Source organism: Salmo salar, chromosome 09 (assembly GCF_965601325.2).
Source record: "Salmo salar chromosome 09, fSalSal1, whole genome shotgun sequence".
In the NCBI taxonomy this organism is placed as follows: Eukaryota; Metazoa; Chordata; class Actinopteri; order Salmoniformes; family Salmonidae; genus Salmo; species Salmo salar.
Genome location: NC_138299.1, coordinates 134,327,588 through 134,343,390, shown reverse-complemented (window position 1 = coordinate 134,343,390; position 15,803 = coordinate 134,327,588). Strand labels below are relative to the sequence as shown.

Here is a 15,803-nt window from a genome sequence, read left to right as displayed (position 1 = left end):
ATTTCTGTGTTCTGAAATATTGCACCCTGAATTATTCCTAGATGTGAAGTATTACATTATGGTTAAAAGGTCATTTCAACTCAGCACAAAAATTCCATATGCATACAGTGTTATGTAAAAGACTATGCATTGCTCTGCTTGTGAAGCTTCTTAGTACTATGTAGCTAGTGATTTTCTTCCCTTCGCTCAGTATGTGCAATGAACCCTGCATACGTGAATTGGCATGCACTAAGACTTTTTATTTTGACACCTAATCATTCAAGGGTTTCTATTTTTATTATTTTCTACATTGTCTTAACTATTGTTCTACATCAAAACTATGAAATAACACATGGAATCATGTAGTAACCAAAAAAAGTGTTAAATAGCTACCCTTTGTCAGAGTTGCATTCTCTCAACCAGCTTCATGAGGAATGCTTTTCCAACACTCTTAAAGTTCCCACAAATGCTGAGCACTTGTTGGCTGCTTTTCCTTCACACTGCGGTCCAACTCATCCCAAACCACCTCAATTGGGTTGAGGTTGGGTGATCTGATGCAGCACTCTCCTTGCTCAAATAGCACCAAACACAGCCTGGAGGTGTTGGGTCATTGTCCTGTTGAAAAACAAATGATAGTCCCACTAAGCGTAAACCAGATGGGATGGCAAAATGCTGGTTAAGTGTGCCTTGAATTCTAAATAAATCTGTGTAACCAGAAAAGCACCATCACAACACCTCCATGCTGGGAACCACACATGGAGATCATCCGTTCACCTACTGTCTCTCACAAAGACAGGGCGGTTGGAACCAAAAATCTCAAATTTGGACTCGACAGATTTCCACCGGTCGTGTTTCATGGCCCAAGTAAGTCTCTTCTTATTGGTGTCCTTTAGTGGGTTTTTCTGCAGCAATTCAACCATGAAGGCCTGATTCATGCAGTCTCCTCTAAACAGTTGTCTGTTACTTGAACTCTGAAGCATTTATTTGAGGTGCAGTTAACTAATAAATGTATCCTCTGGATCTTCCTTTCCTGTGGCGGTCCTCATGAGAGCCAGTTTCATCATAGCGCCTAATGGTTTTTGCAACTGCACTTGAAGAAATTTCAGATTGACTGACCATGTCTTAAAGTAATGATGGAATGTTGCTTATTTGAGCTGTTCTTGACATATGGACTTTGCCCTATTTGGTAAAAGACCAACTTCTGTTTACCCCCCTACCTTGTCAGAACACAACTGATTGGCTCCAATGCATAAAGACATTTCATCAATTAACTTAACAAGGCACACCTGTTAATTGAATTACATTCCAGGTAACTACCTCATGAAGCTGGTTGAGAGTGTCAACGCTGTCAAGGCAAAGCGTGGCTACTTTGAAGAATCTCAAATGGAAAATATATTGATTTGTTTACGTTATTTCATAGTTTTGATGGTCTTCACTATTCTATAATGTAGAAAATAGTAAAAATAAAGAAACCCTTGAATAGGTAGGTGTGCAAACTTTTGACTGGTACTGTACATTGTGGGTTATACTGCGAACTGTTTTAAGGGAGAGTGTGAGAACACTTAAATTGTATGCTAATGTTTTGATTAATTTTATTTATTACAAATCTGAACCGGATTGATGTATCCTAAATGGTGCAAATGTATAACTCACAAGACTCAATATACTGATTATAATGAGCTGCAAACTCAACATCACAGAGCCAAGCTACAGGTTTATTACATACTAAGAGTGAGGTTTATACATTCTTGGTATGATCCATAGCAAAAAACAAAACAAGAACACATTTGTGGGAGGGAAATTAACTCATTTGTGGGATGAAATGGAGTGTCCATGTATAATATGACAGAAGGGACATATCAACAAGCAGGGGAACAAGAGCATTCTCCATTCATCACCTGATGAGAACCTTCTAATACTGGTCCATTTATTCCCCTAGTTATTCTACGAGGCTGCTCTAATAACTAGAATCTTAAGCGGTAGTCATCCACAAGAGCTCATCGGTCCTGACCTTAGCCCTTCAGGGATGACATGCCTGCTCTCATGATCTCATCCACCAACAGGATGTTGCTGGCTATTACCGTGCTGTGTACAGAAAGAAAAAAAAGAGAAAAAAATCAGATGAACAGTTTAATCCAAAGGGTCATTGATTCGTAAATCTACAGGGTAATACTGATTTGAGATTTTAATAGGCTGTGTTCTTACCATGAGTGAAGGAGTTGTTTCTTAACACTGTAGTTATCCCAAACCCCAGCTTCCGAAGCAACCATTGGTTCACCTAAAGAAAGGTAATGAGTCAATTTAAAGGTCATTTTAATAGATTTTTTTATTTGACATAGGAAATGGGTATGATGTATCATGCAATTGGATGTGAAATAAATCCATATATACACCCAGTTTGAGCTTTTAGGGGAAAAAACATTCCATACCAGAGCTCAGGTCCACTCCAACCAGCTGACCACTCTCTTTGTACTCAGTCTGGAGTTTGACCAGGGTCTCCATTGGATCATACCCAGAGTTCTGGGCAAGGACCTGAAGAAAAAGAAAAAGTCAATTAGCAGTAGACAGCAAGACTTTTCTTAAAGGGTTACTTCAAGATTTTGTCAATGAGGCCCTTATGTACTTCCCCAGAGCCAGATGAACTCATTTTTGTGTCTCGGTGTCCAGTATGAAGGAAGTTAAGAGGTAGTTTCACAATCCAATGCTTGCTAACACTACTTAACAATTACGCTAGCTAGCAACTTTCTTCAAACTGCACACAGAGACATAAGTTCATCCAACTCTTGGGAAGCAGATAAAGGGTCTAATTGTCAAAATCCCAAAGTATCCCTTAATCTAAAAGCTAGATATCCTTCATTGTCAGAGTTTTATTAATAGAATGTCAAAGCATGGAAGGCATTGACAAAAATAAGAACTTAAAACCTTTCTTGTAAGACTCATTACTTACCTTAGGGATGATGAGGAGGGCATCAGCGAAAGCCTGTACACCCAGCTGAGCCCGGCCCTTCACTAACGGTTTGTGCTTTATCAGAGCATCATGCACAGCCACCTCAAAGGCACCGGCCCCTGGCACCACGCAGCCTGCAAAGTCAACACTGGGGTCAGTCTCTGAACAACAGCTGATAAGCAGTACTGAAGAGCTCAGTCAGGCACACATTGACAAACAAAATTAAGTGATTTGAGGCAAAGTGGAGTTTGAAGATGTGAATGGATGCTATCTGACCTGACTAATCAACATTCTATAGGGACTTGACAGTGGGATGTAACCTGAAATTTGTGTATGCACTAAAACTAACTACTTCGAGCGCTTAGGACTATAAGGTTCTATCTGCAAAAATATGATTCTGAGATAATTGGCTTTAAAGTTCCGAACCCTCATTGGTTTGAATGGTGTCAGCAATTCCTATCTTGTATTCTTTAGAACTTAACCACATGAATTGAGGTATTTAAAAGTATATACATAAGTAGAGAACATTGAACAGAACAAGGCTATGGCAATAAAATAAAATAAGACAAAAAAGCAGATAGAACCTTGTAGTCCCAAGCTTGGCTTAAATCCACTCCTCTATTGAGTAGGTGAGGCACAGGACAGCACTCACTCTTAGTAAAGAAGTGAAAGGATGCTTTTGCATGATGTCTGACTGCATCCACTACTGACAGTGACACAGAATTCATCCATGCCTACAAATCTATTTCAGCAATCAGCATTTACAGAATCAGCCACATCTTGATAAAATCAAAGACTCCCCCACTCAATCTATCATCTGACGGTAAAGCCTAACAGAGCAGGATTCAAATAGTTTCCGATTAATCCTGCCTGGAGTGCCAGATCAACAGGGTCTGAACTTCCATTGCAGCGTTACGTACCGTCCTCGATGGCGTTCTTGACGGCCCTGAGCCCATCCCTGACTGCGTCTTTGATCTGGGTCAGGGTGTGTTTGTTGGGTCCCTTCACCAGCAGGGTCACTGACCGGGGGTTCCCACACTTCTCTATGAATGTGTACTTCTCCTCACCCTGTATGGGGGAGAAACCACTACATTACATATTTCACCATCATGATATCTTATACACATTTTTCCCAAATCATAGATTTTCATAGTATTGGAAAGAAGGGACAAGGCAAGCTGATAGGCCCCTTTAGTATCCTTACTCAGTGTGGTGAATTTGGACAGTGATTCCACACACACATACACACACACACAACAGGAGGAATTCTGTACTAACTGTTTGGGAAGCAGACTGGTATAGACCATTTATGACTGCTTGTTCTGGTCATGAGGTAAAGAACCAGTATGTTAACTCACCAGTGTGTGTTCATAGACCAGACCAGCCTGGCCCAGGCATTCTGGAGTGAGGTCTTCAAAAGAGTTCATGGCGATACCTCCACAGGCCAGGGTGAGTCTGGGGGGAGGGGAAGAGACCGGGGGCAGACAGGTCAACAAGACAAAGTAAATAATTCAAAAGTAGTAACACAGACACATTGTATTCACTCCTCCACTGAGTAGGTGAGGCACAGGACTGCACTCACATTTAGTAAAGTAGCAGTGAAAATATGCTTTTGCATTGTATCTGACTGATTTTTATCACTGACAAGAGTAACAATTGGTCCGAGCCTAAGAAGTGTACCTCAGCAAAATGCACTGTTCAAGCTTGTAAACAAACAAAGATTGAGGCAGGCTATATTTATTTTACCTTTCCATGTTCCTCCTCTTGGTCCTACGCAGAGCTACAATGCCCTCTTTGGCCAGAGCATCCAGGGAATATGGGTCAATTCCCTGTGAGGAGGAAAATACAGTTGGGTTCATTAAATATCAAAAATATAATTCCAATCAATACAACTTTATGGTGCAACACTGAATGTACTGGTCTGCTGAATACACGTGGAGGAGAATGCAGCTCCACCAATGCAGAGGTTACAGACCACACTACTGTAGCACAGAGTAAAATCCAGTGGAGCTACAAAGAAAGCACACAAGGGTGTTCCCTGTACCGTCATAGTATTGCATGAGTCTTCAAATCATTCCTTTGAAAGATTGAGATCACAGTCCACATTTCCAAAATAATTTCTTCACTGGCGAAAAAAGCAACATACCTTCTGGTTGAGGACCACAAAGCCTTTGTTGTTATCTGCACAGACTGCATTCTTGAGCTCGATGATCTTCTTCACACGCTCCTCAATGAACTTCCTCTCAGCAGCCACCAGCTTCTCCCTCTCGCCAGCACTCTTGTAGAAGAAGCCAGAGTTCACCTCGCTGAAAGTAAAGCAGCGGTTTATGCGAACGGACAGTTTATGAACCCATGCTCTTTTCACAAACTGCTGAGGACACTCCATTGGGAAAGTATACAGCATAGGCGGACACACCACAAGCCCCCTTACTGTAATAGTTACATCCTATAAATAGTGACTTTCCAATGACCAAAATTCATTGCTGCTTAAGAGCTTTGCCTCATCTCTTAAATTAACTCAACTGCTGTACTTGTATTAACTTCTCCATGAAGTAGGTGAGGGACAAGACAGCACTCACCTTAGTAAAGAAGTGAAAGGATGCTTTTGCATGTTGTCTGAATGCATCTACTACTGACAGTAACACAAAATTTGTCCATGCCTACAAATATATTCCAGATAGTTAAAGGCAAAGCTAGCTGTGCCAACATTATACTGACGTTTTCTCATATTCCAACGAGGCGTTGCAAGTGAGCACAAAGGCATCCTCCACCCGTTTCTTCATGTCAGGATGACGGGCACCGTGGTCCAACACCAGGCCTCGTATCAGCCTAGGGAGGGGACACAAAAGTCACAATGTTGGACACAATTTGAATGTACTCTGTGTCAGTGACTGTCAGGTGAGTGTGTATGAGAGAGATGTACACTCACTGTGTGTCGCTGTCAGTCTTATGCTTCATCTCCATTATCTCCACCATGAACAGGTCAATAGGCTCGTTGGGTCTGTTGATAGCCAGCACAGCATCCACCACAGCCTGCAAAATATCCACAAAGTGAAAGGGTGAAGTTATTAGATGTACTTATCATACAATCAGATGACAAGTACAGCAATTACAGTATTGCTTGATTGAGCTTGTCCACAGAGTGATTTTAAAAAATGTATTATAAAAAAGTGGCCTAGCGGCATGCTCGCCCCGGACACTTGTTCACGTTTTCTAAACGTTCTCCCAAAACCTGTCACTGAAATTCCCACTTCTACTCAGTACAACACACACATTGAATGGGAGGAAGGAATATACATCAGTAGAGGCTGCTGAAGGGAGGACGGCTCATAATGGCTGGAACAGCACAAATGGAAAGGCATCAAACACAGAAACTAAAGATGCACGATATATCAGTGAACATATCGAAATCGGACGATATTAGCTAAAAATGCCAACATCGGTATCGGCCCGATGTCTAGTTTAATGGCTATGTGCAAAACCGATGTCAAAGTTGATGTGCATACCTATATAATGTAGGTAAATTACGTAATGACGCCACGTAAAATTTTGTGCAACACAGCATTCCTAACCTAACCCACAATGTCTGCTGTGTGGATCGAGCAGTCATTTGAAAGAAAGAAAATTTCCACGAGACAACTCAAAAGGTGAAATCCATTAAACGCCAAGATAATGGAATTCATTACCCTTAACAAGCAACCGTTTTCTGTTGTGGGTGATGTTGGCTTTCGCGACTGGTCGAGCACTGGTACACACTAACGTTATCAAGTGCGCTATTTTTCAGATGTTGCCCTATCGGAGTACCAAAGTAATAGCATCACTGCTATTAGCTTCACAACATACTATGGAACGCCGTTTGGGTCTGCGTGTCAAAAATTACACCTGAAGACCCAAACGGCATTTTATAGAAATCCTGGTTGAGAATGAAACGACTGAACAAATTAACCTGTTATGGCTAGGGGGCAGTATTTTCACGGCCGGATAAAAAAACGTACCCGATTTAATCTGATTATTACTCCTGCCCAGAAACTAGAATATGCATATAATTATTAGCTTTGGATAGAAAACACTCCAAAGTTTCTAAAACTGTTTGAATGGTGTCTGTGAGTATAACAGAACTCATTTGGCAGGCCAAAACCTGAGAAGATTCTGTACAGGAAGTACCCTGTCTGACCATTTCTTGCCCTTCTTGATTATCTCTATCCAATACAGGGGATCTCTGCTGTTACGTGACACTTCCTACGGCTCCCATGGGCTCTCAGAAGGCGGCAAAAAGCTGAATCGTGGCTTTGCAGGCTCTGGCTGAAAAACATTAGCGCGTTTGGATAGTGGCTGGTCACAGTACTGTGAGACTCAGGCTCGTGCACGAGGGGATCCCATGCTTTTATTTTCTCTCTCTTTGTACGTATACACGCTTTCCTGGTCGGAATATTATCGCTTTTTTACGAGGAAAATGGCATAAAAATGGATTTTAAACAGCGGTTGACATGCTTCGAAGTACGGTAATGGAATATTTAGAAATTCTTTGTCACGAAATGCGTCGTGCTCGTGACCCTTATTTACACTTCGGATAGTGTCTTGAACGCACGAACAAAACGCCGCTATTTGGATATAACAATGGATTATTTTGAACTAAACCAACATTTGTTATTGAAGTAGCAGTCCTGGGAGTGCATTCTGACGAAGAACACCAAAGGTAATCAAACTTTTGTAATAGTAAATCGGAGTTTGGTCAGGGCTAAACTTGGTGGGTGTCTAAATAGCTAGCCGTGATGGCTGGGCTATCTACTCAGAATATTGCAAAATGTGCTTTCACCGAAAAGCTATTTTAAAATCGGACACCTCGATTGCACAAAGGAGTTCTGTATCTATAATTCTTAAAATAATTATGTTTTTTGTGAACGTTTATCGTGAGTAATTTAGTAAATTCACCGGAGGTATGCTAGTTCTGAACGTCACATGCTAATGTAAAAAGCTGTTTTTTGAGATAAATATGAACTTGATTGAACAAAACATGCATGTATTGTATAACATAATGTCCTAGGTGTGTCATCTGATGAAGATCATCAAAGGTTAGTGCTGCATTTAGCTGTGGTTTTGTTTTTTGTGACATTATATGCTAGCTTGAAAAATGGGTGTCTGATTATTTCTGGCTGGGTACTCTGCTGACATAATCTAATGTTTTGCTTTCGCTGTAAAGCCTTTTTGAAAATCGGACAGTGTGGTTAGATAAAGGAGAGTCTTGTCTTTAAAATGCTGTAAAATAGTCATATGTTTGAAAAATGGAAGTTTTCGTATTTTTGAGGAATTTGTAATTCGCGCCACGGACTATCATTGGATATTGGAGCAGGTGTTCCGCTAGCGGAACGTCTAGATATAAGAGGTTAATTAACAACGAAACAGCACAGCAAGTAAGTGAAAGAAATCGGTTTTGTTTATGTTTTACTGGGACATATGGGACATATGAAAATGCCAACAAAATTACTTTTGTGTCAGTGTGGTGTGAGTAACCTTTATTTAACTAGGCAAGTTAGTTAAGAACAAAATCTTATTTACAATGACGGCCTACCCCGGCCAAACCCGGACGACGCTGGGCCAATTGTGCGCCGCCCTATGGGACTCCCAATCACGGCCGGATGTGATACAGCCTGGATTCGAACCAGGAACTCTAGTGACGCCTCTTGCACTGAGTTGCAGTGCCTTAGACCGCTGCGTCCATGTGTGTGTGATAACTATTTAACTGTACTAGAATGCTTAAAAGGCTGCAATTTTTAAATATCGGTATCGTTTTGTTTTGGAAAGGAAAATATAGAATATTGTAATCGGCACATCACTAAATGAAACCATGTGTTTGACACCAATCCAAGACACCAATCTGGATGAGCTCAAATGTAAAAATCTAACAGAAGACTCATCAGGTTCTGCATCCCCGCTCGTCATCACGGCTAAATTATATACATTTTTAAAACTGACGGAGGAACAGACACGCGTGAAGAGCGAACGGAGAGAAGCAGGTGAGAAGGGTGGCTGGTAGGGGATGCGGCTGGCAGATTACAACTGCCACATGTGATATGCGCATAAAAGTGAAGTGGCTATTTTTGGACGTGCGCATTCAAGAGACTAGAGACTGTTGCTTAAATTCACCTATATTTATAAACAAAACTGACTTTATAAACATTTTATCAACAGGTGCCATCAGGTTCTTTAGAACGGTAGGGCTGAAAAAGTCAGTATCATATGAAACGTTACTACGGTATTCTAAAATGTTGGTATCATAAGTATCATAATGTTTTGTTACTGGTATACAGTGCAACAGTACCTGACTCAAGTAACTCAGCTAAAATGAATAACATGATTAGAATGCAATAAGTTTAAAATCAGCTGTGTTTGCTTAAGATGGGGAAAAAGTGTGACATCACGACGTCCCACACGGACTGGAGTTACCCATCCCTGCTCTAAGTATTTGAAAGATGTCAAATCGTTTGAACACAGATCTGGACAAGTGCTTGCTTGAAGAGCAATAAAGTAATGTAAGCCAGATTCAAGAACTCTCCAACCCACCACTCACAACTAACAGTCAAACACACACTCCTACCTCTGTGAGGAGATCAGCCAGCTCAGCATGGACCTTGGTTCTGAGGGAGGTGCGGGCTACGTGGATGAGGGTCTCTCTGTCCATCTCTCTGGTCACCTTCATCTCCTCCAGCACCTCCAGAGCCTTATCCTTGGCTGCCTCAAAACCTTCTGCTATTATCCGTGGGTGGAGACCCTTTTTGGTGGGGGAAAATCACATAAAACCGGTTGGGGGAAAAAGCACAGGAATAGGGGGTTAACTAATGGTACTGGGATGCAGATTCTGAAACCTGCTTTAGTGGCACTGATTCTACATTTATCAATTAACTATCACACAACCTTGCTAAAAATGAAATTCTTGATCAAAATCCCTTCTTTCAACAAGGAAACTACCAGTGTTGGAAAGGGTATTTCAATGAATTGTTGGAGGCTTTCCCCAAGCCAAATCTCACCTCTGACACATACAGGTCTGCTTGTTTCAGGAGCTCCCCAATGATGAGCACATTGGATGTTGTACCGTCACCTGTGATGTCATCCTGTGCCGTAGCCACTTTGGCAATCAAGGATGCTGTCGGGTGCTGGATTTGCTGATTGAAGAAAATACATAAGTGTCAAAGCAAGAATATAAAGCAATCCATCTCACACTTAGAAAGGTTACAGCTGTTAGATGAAATGTACTGGTCTGTTGAATACATGTGGAGGAGAATGCAACTCCTCCAATACAGAGGTTACAGACCAAACTTTACTCTAGCACAGAGTCAAATCCAGGGGAGATACAAAATAAGCAGACATGGGTGTTCACTGTGCATCAAACTCATGGGAACATTTTTCTTACCATTTCGTGCAACAAGACATTACCATCTTTGGTCAGCTTTATGTCACCAGCCCCTGATACAAGCCTGCAAGCAAGCACACAAAAATGATTTGTTAGAGAGACATGTTTGCATATTTAATACATTACTAGATGCATTGTAGGCTTATGTCTCTAATCATGTGTATAGCTAGAAGGCAATAAGACTAGTTGTATATAAACTATGATACAGTCAGCTTTTAAGTTAGTGTCTAAAGGGCCTAGGTGTCTGCTGATTATCCTTTCTAACTAATACCATTGGTCAGATAATCCAGTGCCTATTGTAAAACCTCTCCCTGATATTCCAGCCAGCTAAATCAAAGCCCTTGATCATAACTCAGTTCCATTACACATAAGAGTCATTGGACAAAGGCATCTTCTGTATGGGTGAGTTTTGTTAGGAGTAGAGGTCAACCGATTAATCGGAATGGCCGATTAATTAGGGCCGATTTCAAGTTTTCATAACAATCGGTAATCGGTATTTTTGGACACCAATTTGCCGTTTTTTTTTTTACACCTTTATTTAACTAGGCAAGTCAGATTAAGAACACATTCTTATTTTCAATGACGGCCTAGGAACAGGGGTTAACTGCCTTGTTCAGGGGGGATTTGGGGATTCGTTTTTGCAACCTTCTGGTTACTAGTCCAACACTCTAACCACCTGCCTTACATTGCACTCCACGAGGAGCCTGCATGGCAGGCTGACTACCTGTTACGCGAGGGCAGCAAGAAGCCAAGGTAAGTTGCTAGCTAGCATTAAACGTATCTTATAAAAAACGATCAATCTTAACATAATCACTAGTTAACTACACATGGTTGATGATGTTACTAATTTATCTAACGTGTCCTGCGTTGCATATAATCGATGCGGTGCCTGTTAATTTCTCATCGAATCACAGCCTACTTCGACAAACGGGTGATGATTTAACAAGCGCATTTGCGATAAAAGCAGTCGTTGCACCAATGGACCTAACCATAAACATCAATGCCTTTCTTTAAAATCAATACACAAGTATATATTTTTAGACCTGCATATTTAGTTAATATTGCCTGCTAACATGAAATTGTGTCACTGCTCTTGCGTTCATTGCGAACTAATTTGCCAGAATTTTACGTAATTATGACATACCATTGAAGGTTGTGCAATGTAACAGGAATATTTAGACTTAGGGATGCCACCCGTTAGATAAAATACGGACCGGTTCCGTATTTCACTGAAAGAAAAAAACGTTTTGTTTTCGAGATGATAGTTTCCGGATTCGACCATATTAATGACCTAAGGCTCGTATGTGTGTTTATTATATTATAATTGAGTCTATGATTTCATAGAGCAGTCTGACTGAGCAGTGGTAGGCACCAGCTGGCTCGTAAGAATTCATTCAAACAGCACTTTCGTGCGTTTTGCCAGCAGCTCTTCGCAATGCGTTGCGCTGTTTATGACTTCAAGCCTGTCAACTCCCAAGATTAGGCTGGTATTACCGATGTGAAATGGCTAGCTAGTTAGCGGGTGCGCGCTAATAGCGTTTCAAACGTCACTCGCTCTGAGACTTGGAGTAGTTGTTCCCCTTGCTCTACATGAGTAACGCTGCTTCGAGGGTGGCTGTTGTCGATGTGTTCCTGGTTCGAGCCCAGGTAGGAGCGAGGAGAGGGACGGGAGCTATACTGTTACACTGGCAATACTAAAGTGCCTATAAGAACATCCAATAGTCAAAGGTATATGAAATACAAATCGTATAGATAGAAATAGTCCTATAATTCCTATAATAACTACAACCTAAAACTTCTTACCTGGGAATATTGAAGACTCATGTTTTACATTTACGTCATTTAGCAGACGCTCTTATCCAGAGCGATTTACAAATTGGTGCATTCACCTTAAGATATCCAGTGGAACAACCACTTTACAATAGTACATCTATATCTTTTTTTGGGGGGGGGGGGGGGGGGGGGGTAGAAGGATTACTATATCCTATCCCAGGTATTCCTTAAAGAGGTGGGGTTTCAGGTGTCTACGGAAAGTGGTGATTGACTCCGCTGTCCTGGCGTCGTGAGGGAGCTTGTTCCACCATTGGGGTGCCAGAGCAGCGAACAGTTTTGACTGGGCTGAGCGGGAACTGTGCTTCCGCAGAGGTAGGGGGGCCAGCAGGCCAGAGGTGGATGAACGCAGTGCCCTTGTTTGGGTGTAGGGCCTGATCAGAGCCTGAAGGTACGGAGGTGCCGTTCCCCTCACAGCTCCGTAGGCAAGCACCATGGTCTTGTAGCAGATGCGAGCTTCAACTGGAAGCCAGTGGAGTGTGCGGAGGAGCGGCGTGACGTGAGAGAACTTGGGAAGGTTGAACACCAGACGGGCTGCGGCGTTCTGGATGAGTTGTAGGGGTTTAATGGCACAGGCAGGGAGCCCCACCAACAGGGAGTTGCAGTAATCCAGACGGGAGATGACAAGTGCCTGGATTAGGACCTGCGCCGCTTCCTGTGTAAGGCAGGGTCGTATGCTTTCATATGTTCCCATGTTGAGCAAGGAACTTAAACGTTAGCTTTCTTACATGGCACATATTGCACTTTTACATTCTTCTCGAACACTTTGTTTTTGGATTATTTAAACCAAATTGAACATGGTTCATTATTTATTTGAGGCTAAATTGATTTTATTTATGTATTATATTAAGTTAAAATAAGTGTTCATTCAGTATTGTTGTAATTGTCATTATTACAAATAAATTAAAAAAAATGTAAAAGAGAGAAAAAAAAAACCCCAAAAAAAGAGGAAAAAATAAAACAAAATAAAAATCGGCCGATTAATCGGTATCGGGGGGGTGTTTTTTTTGGGTCCTCCAATAATCGGTATAGGCGTTGAAAAATCATAATCGGTCGACCTCTAGTTAGGAGCCCAGCGTTCGTTCTGAACATTAACGTGCATTGCTGGCAATATGGTTTTGGAAACCTTATCTTTCATATCAGCGAGAAATAATTTTCAAAATACAAAAAAGTTACATTGATAAACACCTTTATTGGGTTAGTGGTCCCATATGGTCATATCTCCATGTTACAGCGCGTTTTTATGGAAGACAGAGGGACCACCTGCGCTAATTAGCCATCTAGCGTTAGCCATCTACCAAACACCTGTGTGTAACGGAAGGCCGCCAGAAACGTGTTGTCACTGAAAAATGCAGCTGGCTGCAACTGTGAAAGCCGGTTAAAAGTGTATATTTTACATTTGTGAAATTATTTTGATGTGATAAGAAAGTCAAGGGCTTCATGTTTCTAGAACCATAGCGCAATTGAGAGTCGATTCACGATTAGATGGAGCATTTGGCTGTTTTGGCTGCCAGAGCCAGTCTACCTCTAAAAAGAACATGTGATGTTCTTAGACCTTAAAGGGATACTTTTGGATTTTGTCAATTAGGCCCTTTATCTACTTCCCCATCCGGGTCTCAGAGAACTTTGTATGATTCTTTACATAATGCCGAGACCCACCATTTAGTATGTTACGATTCATATGGTATGTATTAATTTGTGGATGTCCATCACCCATGTAATATGATATGTTATGAATTACAATTTGTAAGATATGTTACGAATTTAAAACATTTACAATATGTTAAGAATTTGCTAAACATATGGTATGTTACAAATTCCAATTAGTTGTGGCTAATGTTAGCTTGCTGGATAACGTTACCTAGGCTAGGGGTAGGCTGAACAATAGAACGAGTCAAAATTCACCCAAGGCTGAAAATAGCAAAAGAACATTGGCTAAACTGGAACACTTGCGTGAGCCCATAGCAAATGAATGGAATGGAAGGTTCGCAGAGGCTGTTTTGACTGGAGTGATGCTTAGAATTCCATTTCGCCTAAATGGCACCAAAAAAATGTATCCCTTTTATTTGACCACTACAATCTGTTCTTAGGACAAAACTGAAAAATAACAACTTGTGTAGAAAGTTAACATCCGCACCTCAATGGTGCCAAGTGTGCTTATGTCTGCATAAAGAGGAACTGGGATTAGAACGTTCGGAACGCGAGTTGGTGCCACAGTGCTAAACAGAACTAATAGGAGCTGGCAGGGTGAAAAATTCCCTAAGGCCTGTTTATTCATGATTACTTCAAAACTATGGCAGGCAGCTGGGACATATGGTAATATTATGAAACTGGGCTCCACCGCGGATGCAATTAACTCGTTTTTATTAGAAAAAAAGCATTGCTAAAAATGTCATGTGTCCAGCATACTAGGGGTTAGATTATGGTTAAAGATAAGCTTCACCCATTTTTAATGTTATATTGTTTTTGTGCATCCGAGTGTTCTATCGATTCCCAGGGTCATTTCATGTTTTCATGTGTATCTGAGTTATTGGAGTTCAAGCAGGCAGAAATCCAGACAGTATGATTTAGCACTGTGATAGAGTTTGCAAAGCTGTCATGAAGGCAAAGGGTGGCTACTTTTAAGAACCTCAAAATATATTTTGATTTGTTTAACACTTTTTTGGTTACTACATGATTCCATGTGTCAGTTCATAATTTTGACGTCTTCACTCTTATTCTACAATGTAGACAATAATAAAAAAATAATAAAAACCCTGGAATGAGTAGGTGCCCAAACTTTTGACTGGTACCGTGTGTGAGATATATATATATATATTTTTTTTTTAAATACTTCCCACGGCTATGCGCAGACTTTTAGTGATTGTTCTAATGCTAGTGCATTGCTCAATTGTGCTAGCGCTAGTTAGCAACTTCATTCAAACTGCACGCAGAGACATACCACGAGTTTAACGTTACCCGACTCTGGAGAAGTAGATAAAGGCCCTCATTACCAAAATCCTGAAGTATCCCTTTAAGGAGTAATACTGTACTAGTAACGGTAGGTTCCTATGAGTATATATTCGGCTAGCTAAATCAAAGCTAACTAACAGTAACGTTAGTTAAAACAAGTATTTTGGAGGTGGCTAGCAAATCCACTATCTAGTAAGTTATGAGTTTCTTAGAAACTACTGTCTACAATGGATCTGACAAAAGAAAAATGTTTAATACCATAAATGGCCTACTGGCTGCCAGGCTACCACGATGCTAGCTACAGCTAGCAGCAGTAGTAGTAGTAGCATGCTAGCTAGCATGACCAGTCGCACTCACATTTTCATTGTTCCTTTTGGTCCCAAATTACTTTTGAGCACATCCTGAAGACCACGCGCAGCACTGATATTTACTGCAAGAGCGGCTTGAGCACGGGCCACCTCAGCTTTTGGGTTTAATGCCTTTATTGCAGTCATGGTGTAAACATGAGCTATTCAGTTAATCCACGCTGTAGAATTTACAGTAACGACTAAACTAACAGAGGCCGGTTTCTGGAACTCTCTGGGCTTCACGTGCGGAAATTGACAGAGTGGTCCCGCCTTACTGTATTTCATTGGCCAGCTGTTAGACGGAAGTCCAAATTACCATGATTGGTGGAACAACAGTTCA

The 15,803-nt window shown here is 41.2% G+C and overlaps 1 protein-coding gene and 3 non-coding genes across 4 annotated transcripts; all 4 read right to left on the bottom strand.

Moving 5' to 3' along the window:
• Window positions 1–1,673: 1,673 nt before the first annotated feature.
• Window positions 1,674–15,728, bottom strand: LOC106612827 (T-complex protein 1 subunit zeta). The gene is made up of 14 exons (XM_014214354.3): window positions 15,474–15,728; window positions 10,335–10,398; window positions 9,952–10,086; window positions 9,522–9,695; window positions 5,856–5,959; window positions 5,645–5,755; window positions 5,073–5,232; window positions 4,673–4,755; window positions 4,285–4,381; window positions 3,847–3,994; window positions 2,927–3,060; window positions 2,409–2,511; window positions 2,185–2,257; window positions 1,674–2,064 (listed from the first exon to the last, which is right to left on the bottom strand). Exons 1-14 carry the CDS (start codon window positions 15,608–15,610, stop codon window positions 1,992–1,994), a joined length of 1,596 nt encoding a protein of 531 aa, XP_014069829.1. The 5' UTR covers window positions 15,611–15,728; the 3' UTR covers window positions 1,674–1,991.
• Window positions 3,529–3,660, bottom strand: LOC123724180 (small nucleolar RNA SNORA15). Its single transcript, XR_006756858.2, has one exon. It is a non-coding gene; the product is annotated as a small nucleolar RNA SNORA15 (small nucleolar RNA).
• LOC123724181 (small nucleolar RNA SNORA15) lies at window positions 5,456–5,586 on the bottom strand. Its single transcript, XR_006756859.1, has one exon. It is a non-coding gene; the product is annotated as a small nucleolar RNA SNORA15 (small nucleolar RNA).
• LOC123724183 (small nucleolar RNA SNORA22) lies at window positions 10,170–10,308 on the bottom strand. Its single transcript, XR_006756861.1, has one exon. It is a non-coding gene; the product is annotated as a small nucleolar RNA SNORA22 (small nucleolar RNA).
• Window positions 15,729–15,803: the final 75 nt, after the last annotated feature.

Coding starts and splice junctions, on each gene's coding strand:
- LOC106612827 (XM_014214354.3), bottom strand. CDS start 15,610: ATGACTGCAATAAAGGCATTAAACCCAAAAGCTGAGGTGGCCCGTGCT. Junction 5,756..5,855: donor AAGACTGACAGCGACACACA/GTGAGTGTACAT, acceptor TCCCCTCCCTAG/GCTGATACGAGGCCTGGTGT. Junction 2,258..2,408: donor TGGAGTGGACCTGAGCTCTG/GTATGGAATGTT, acceptor ACCTTTCTTTAG/GTGAACCAATGGTTGCTTCG.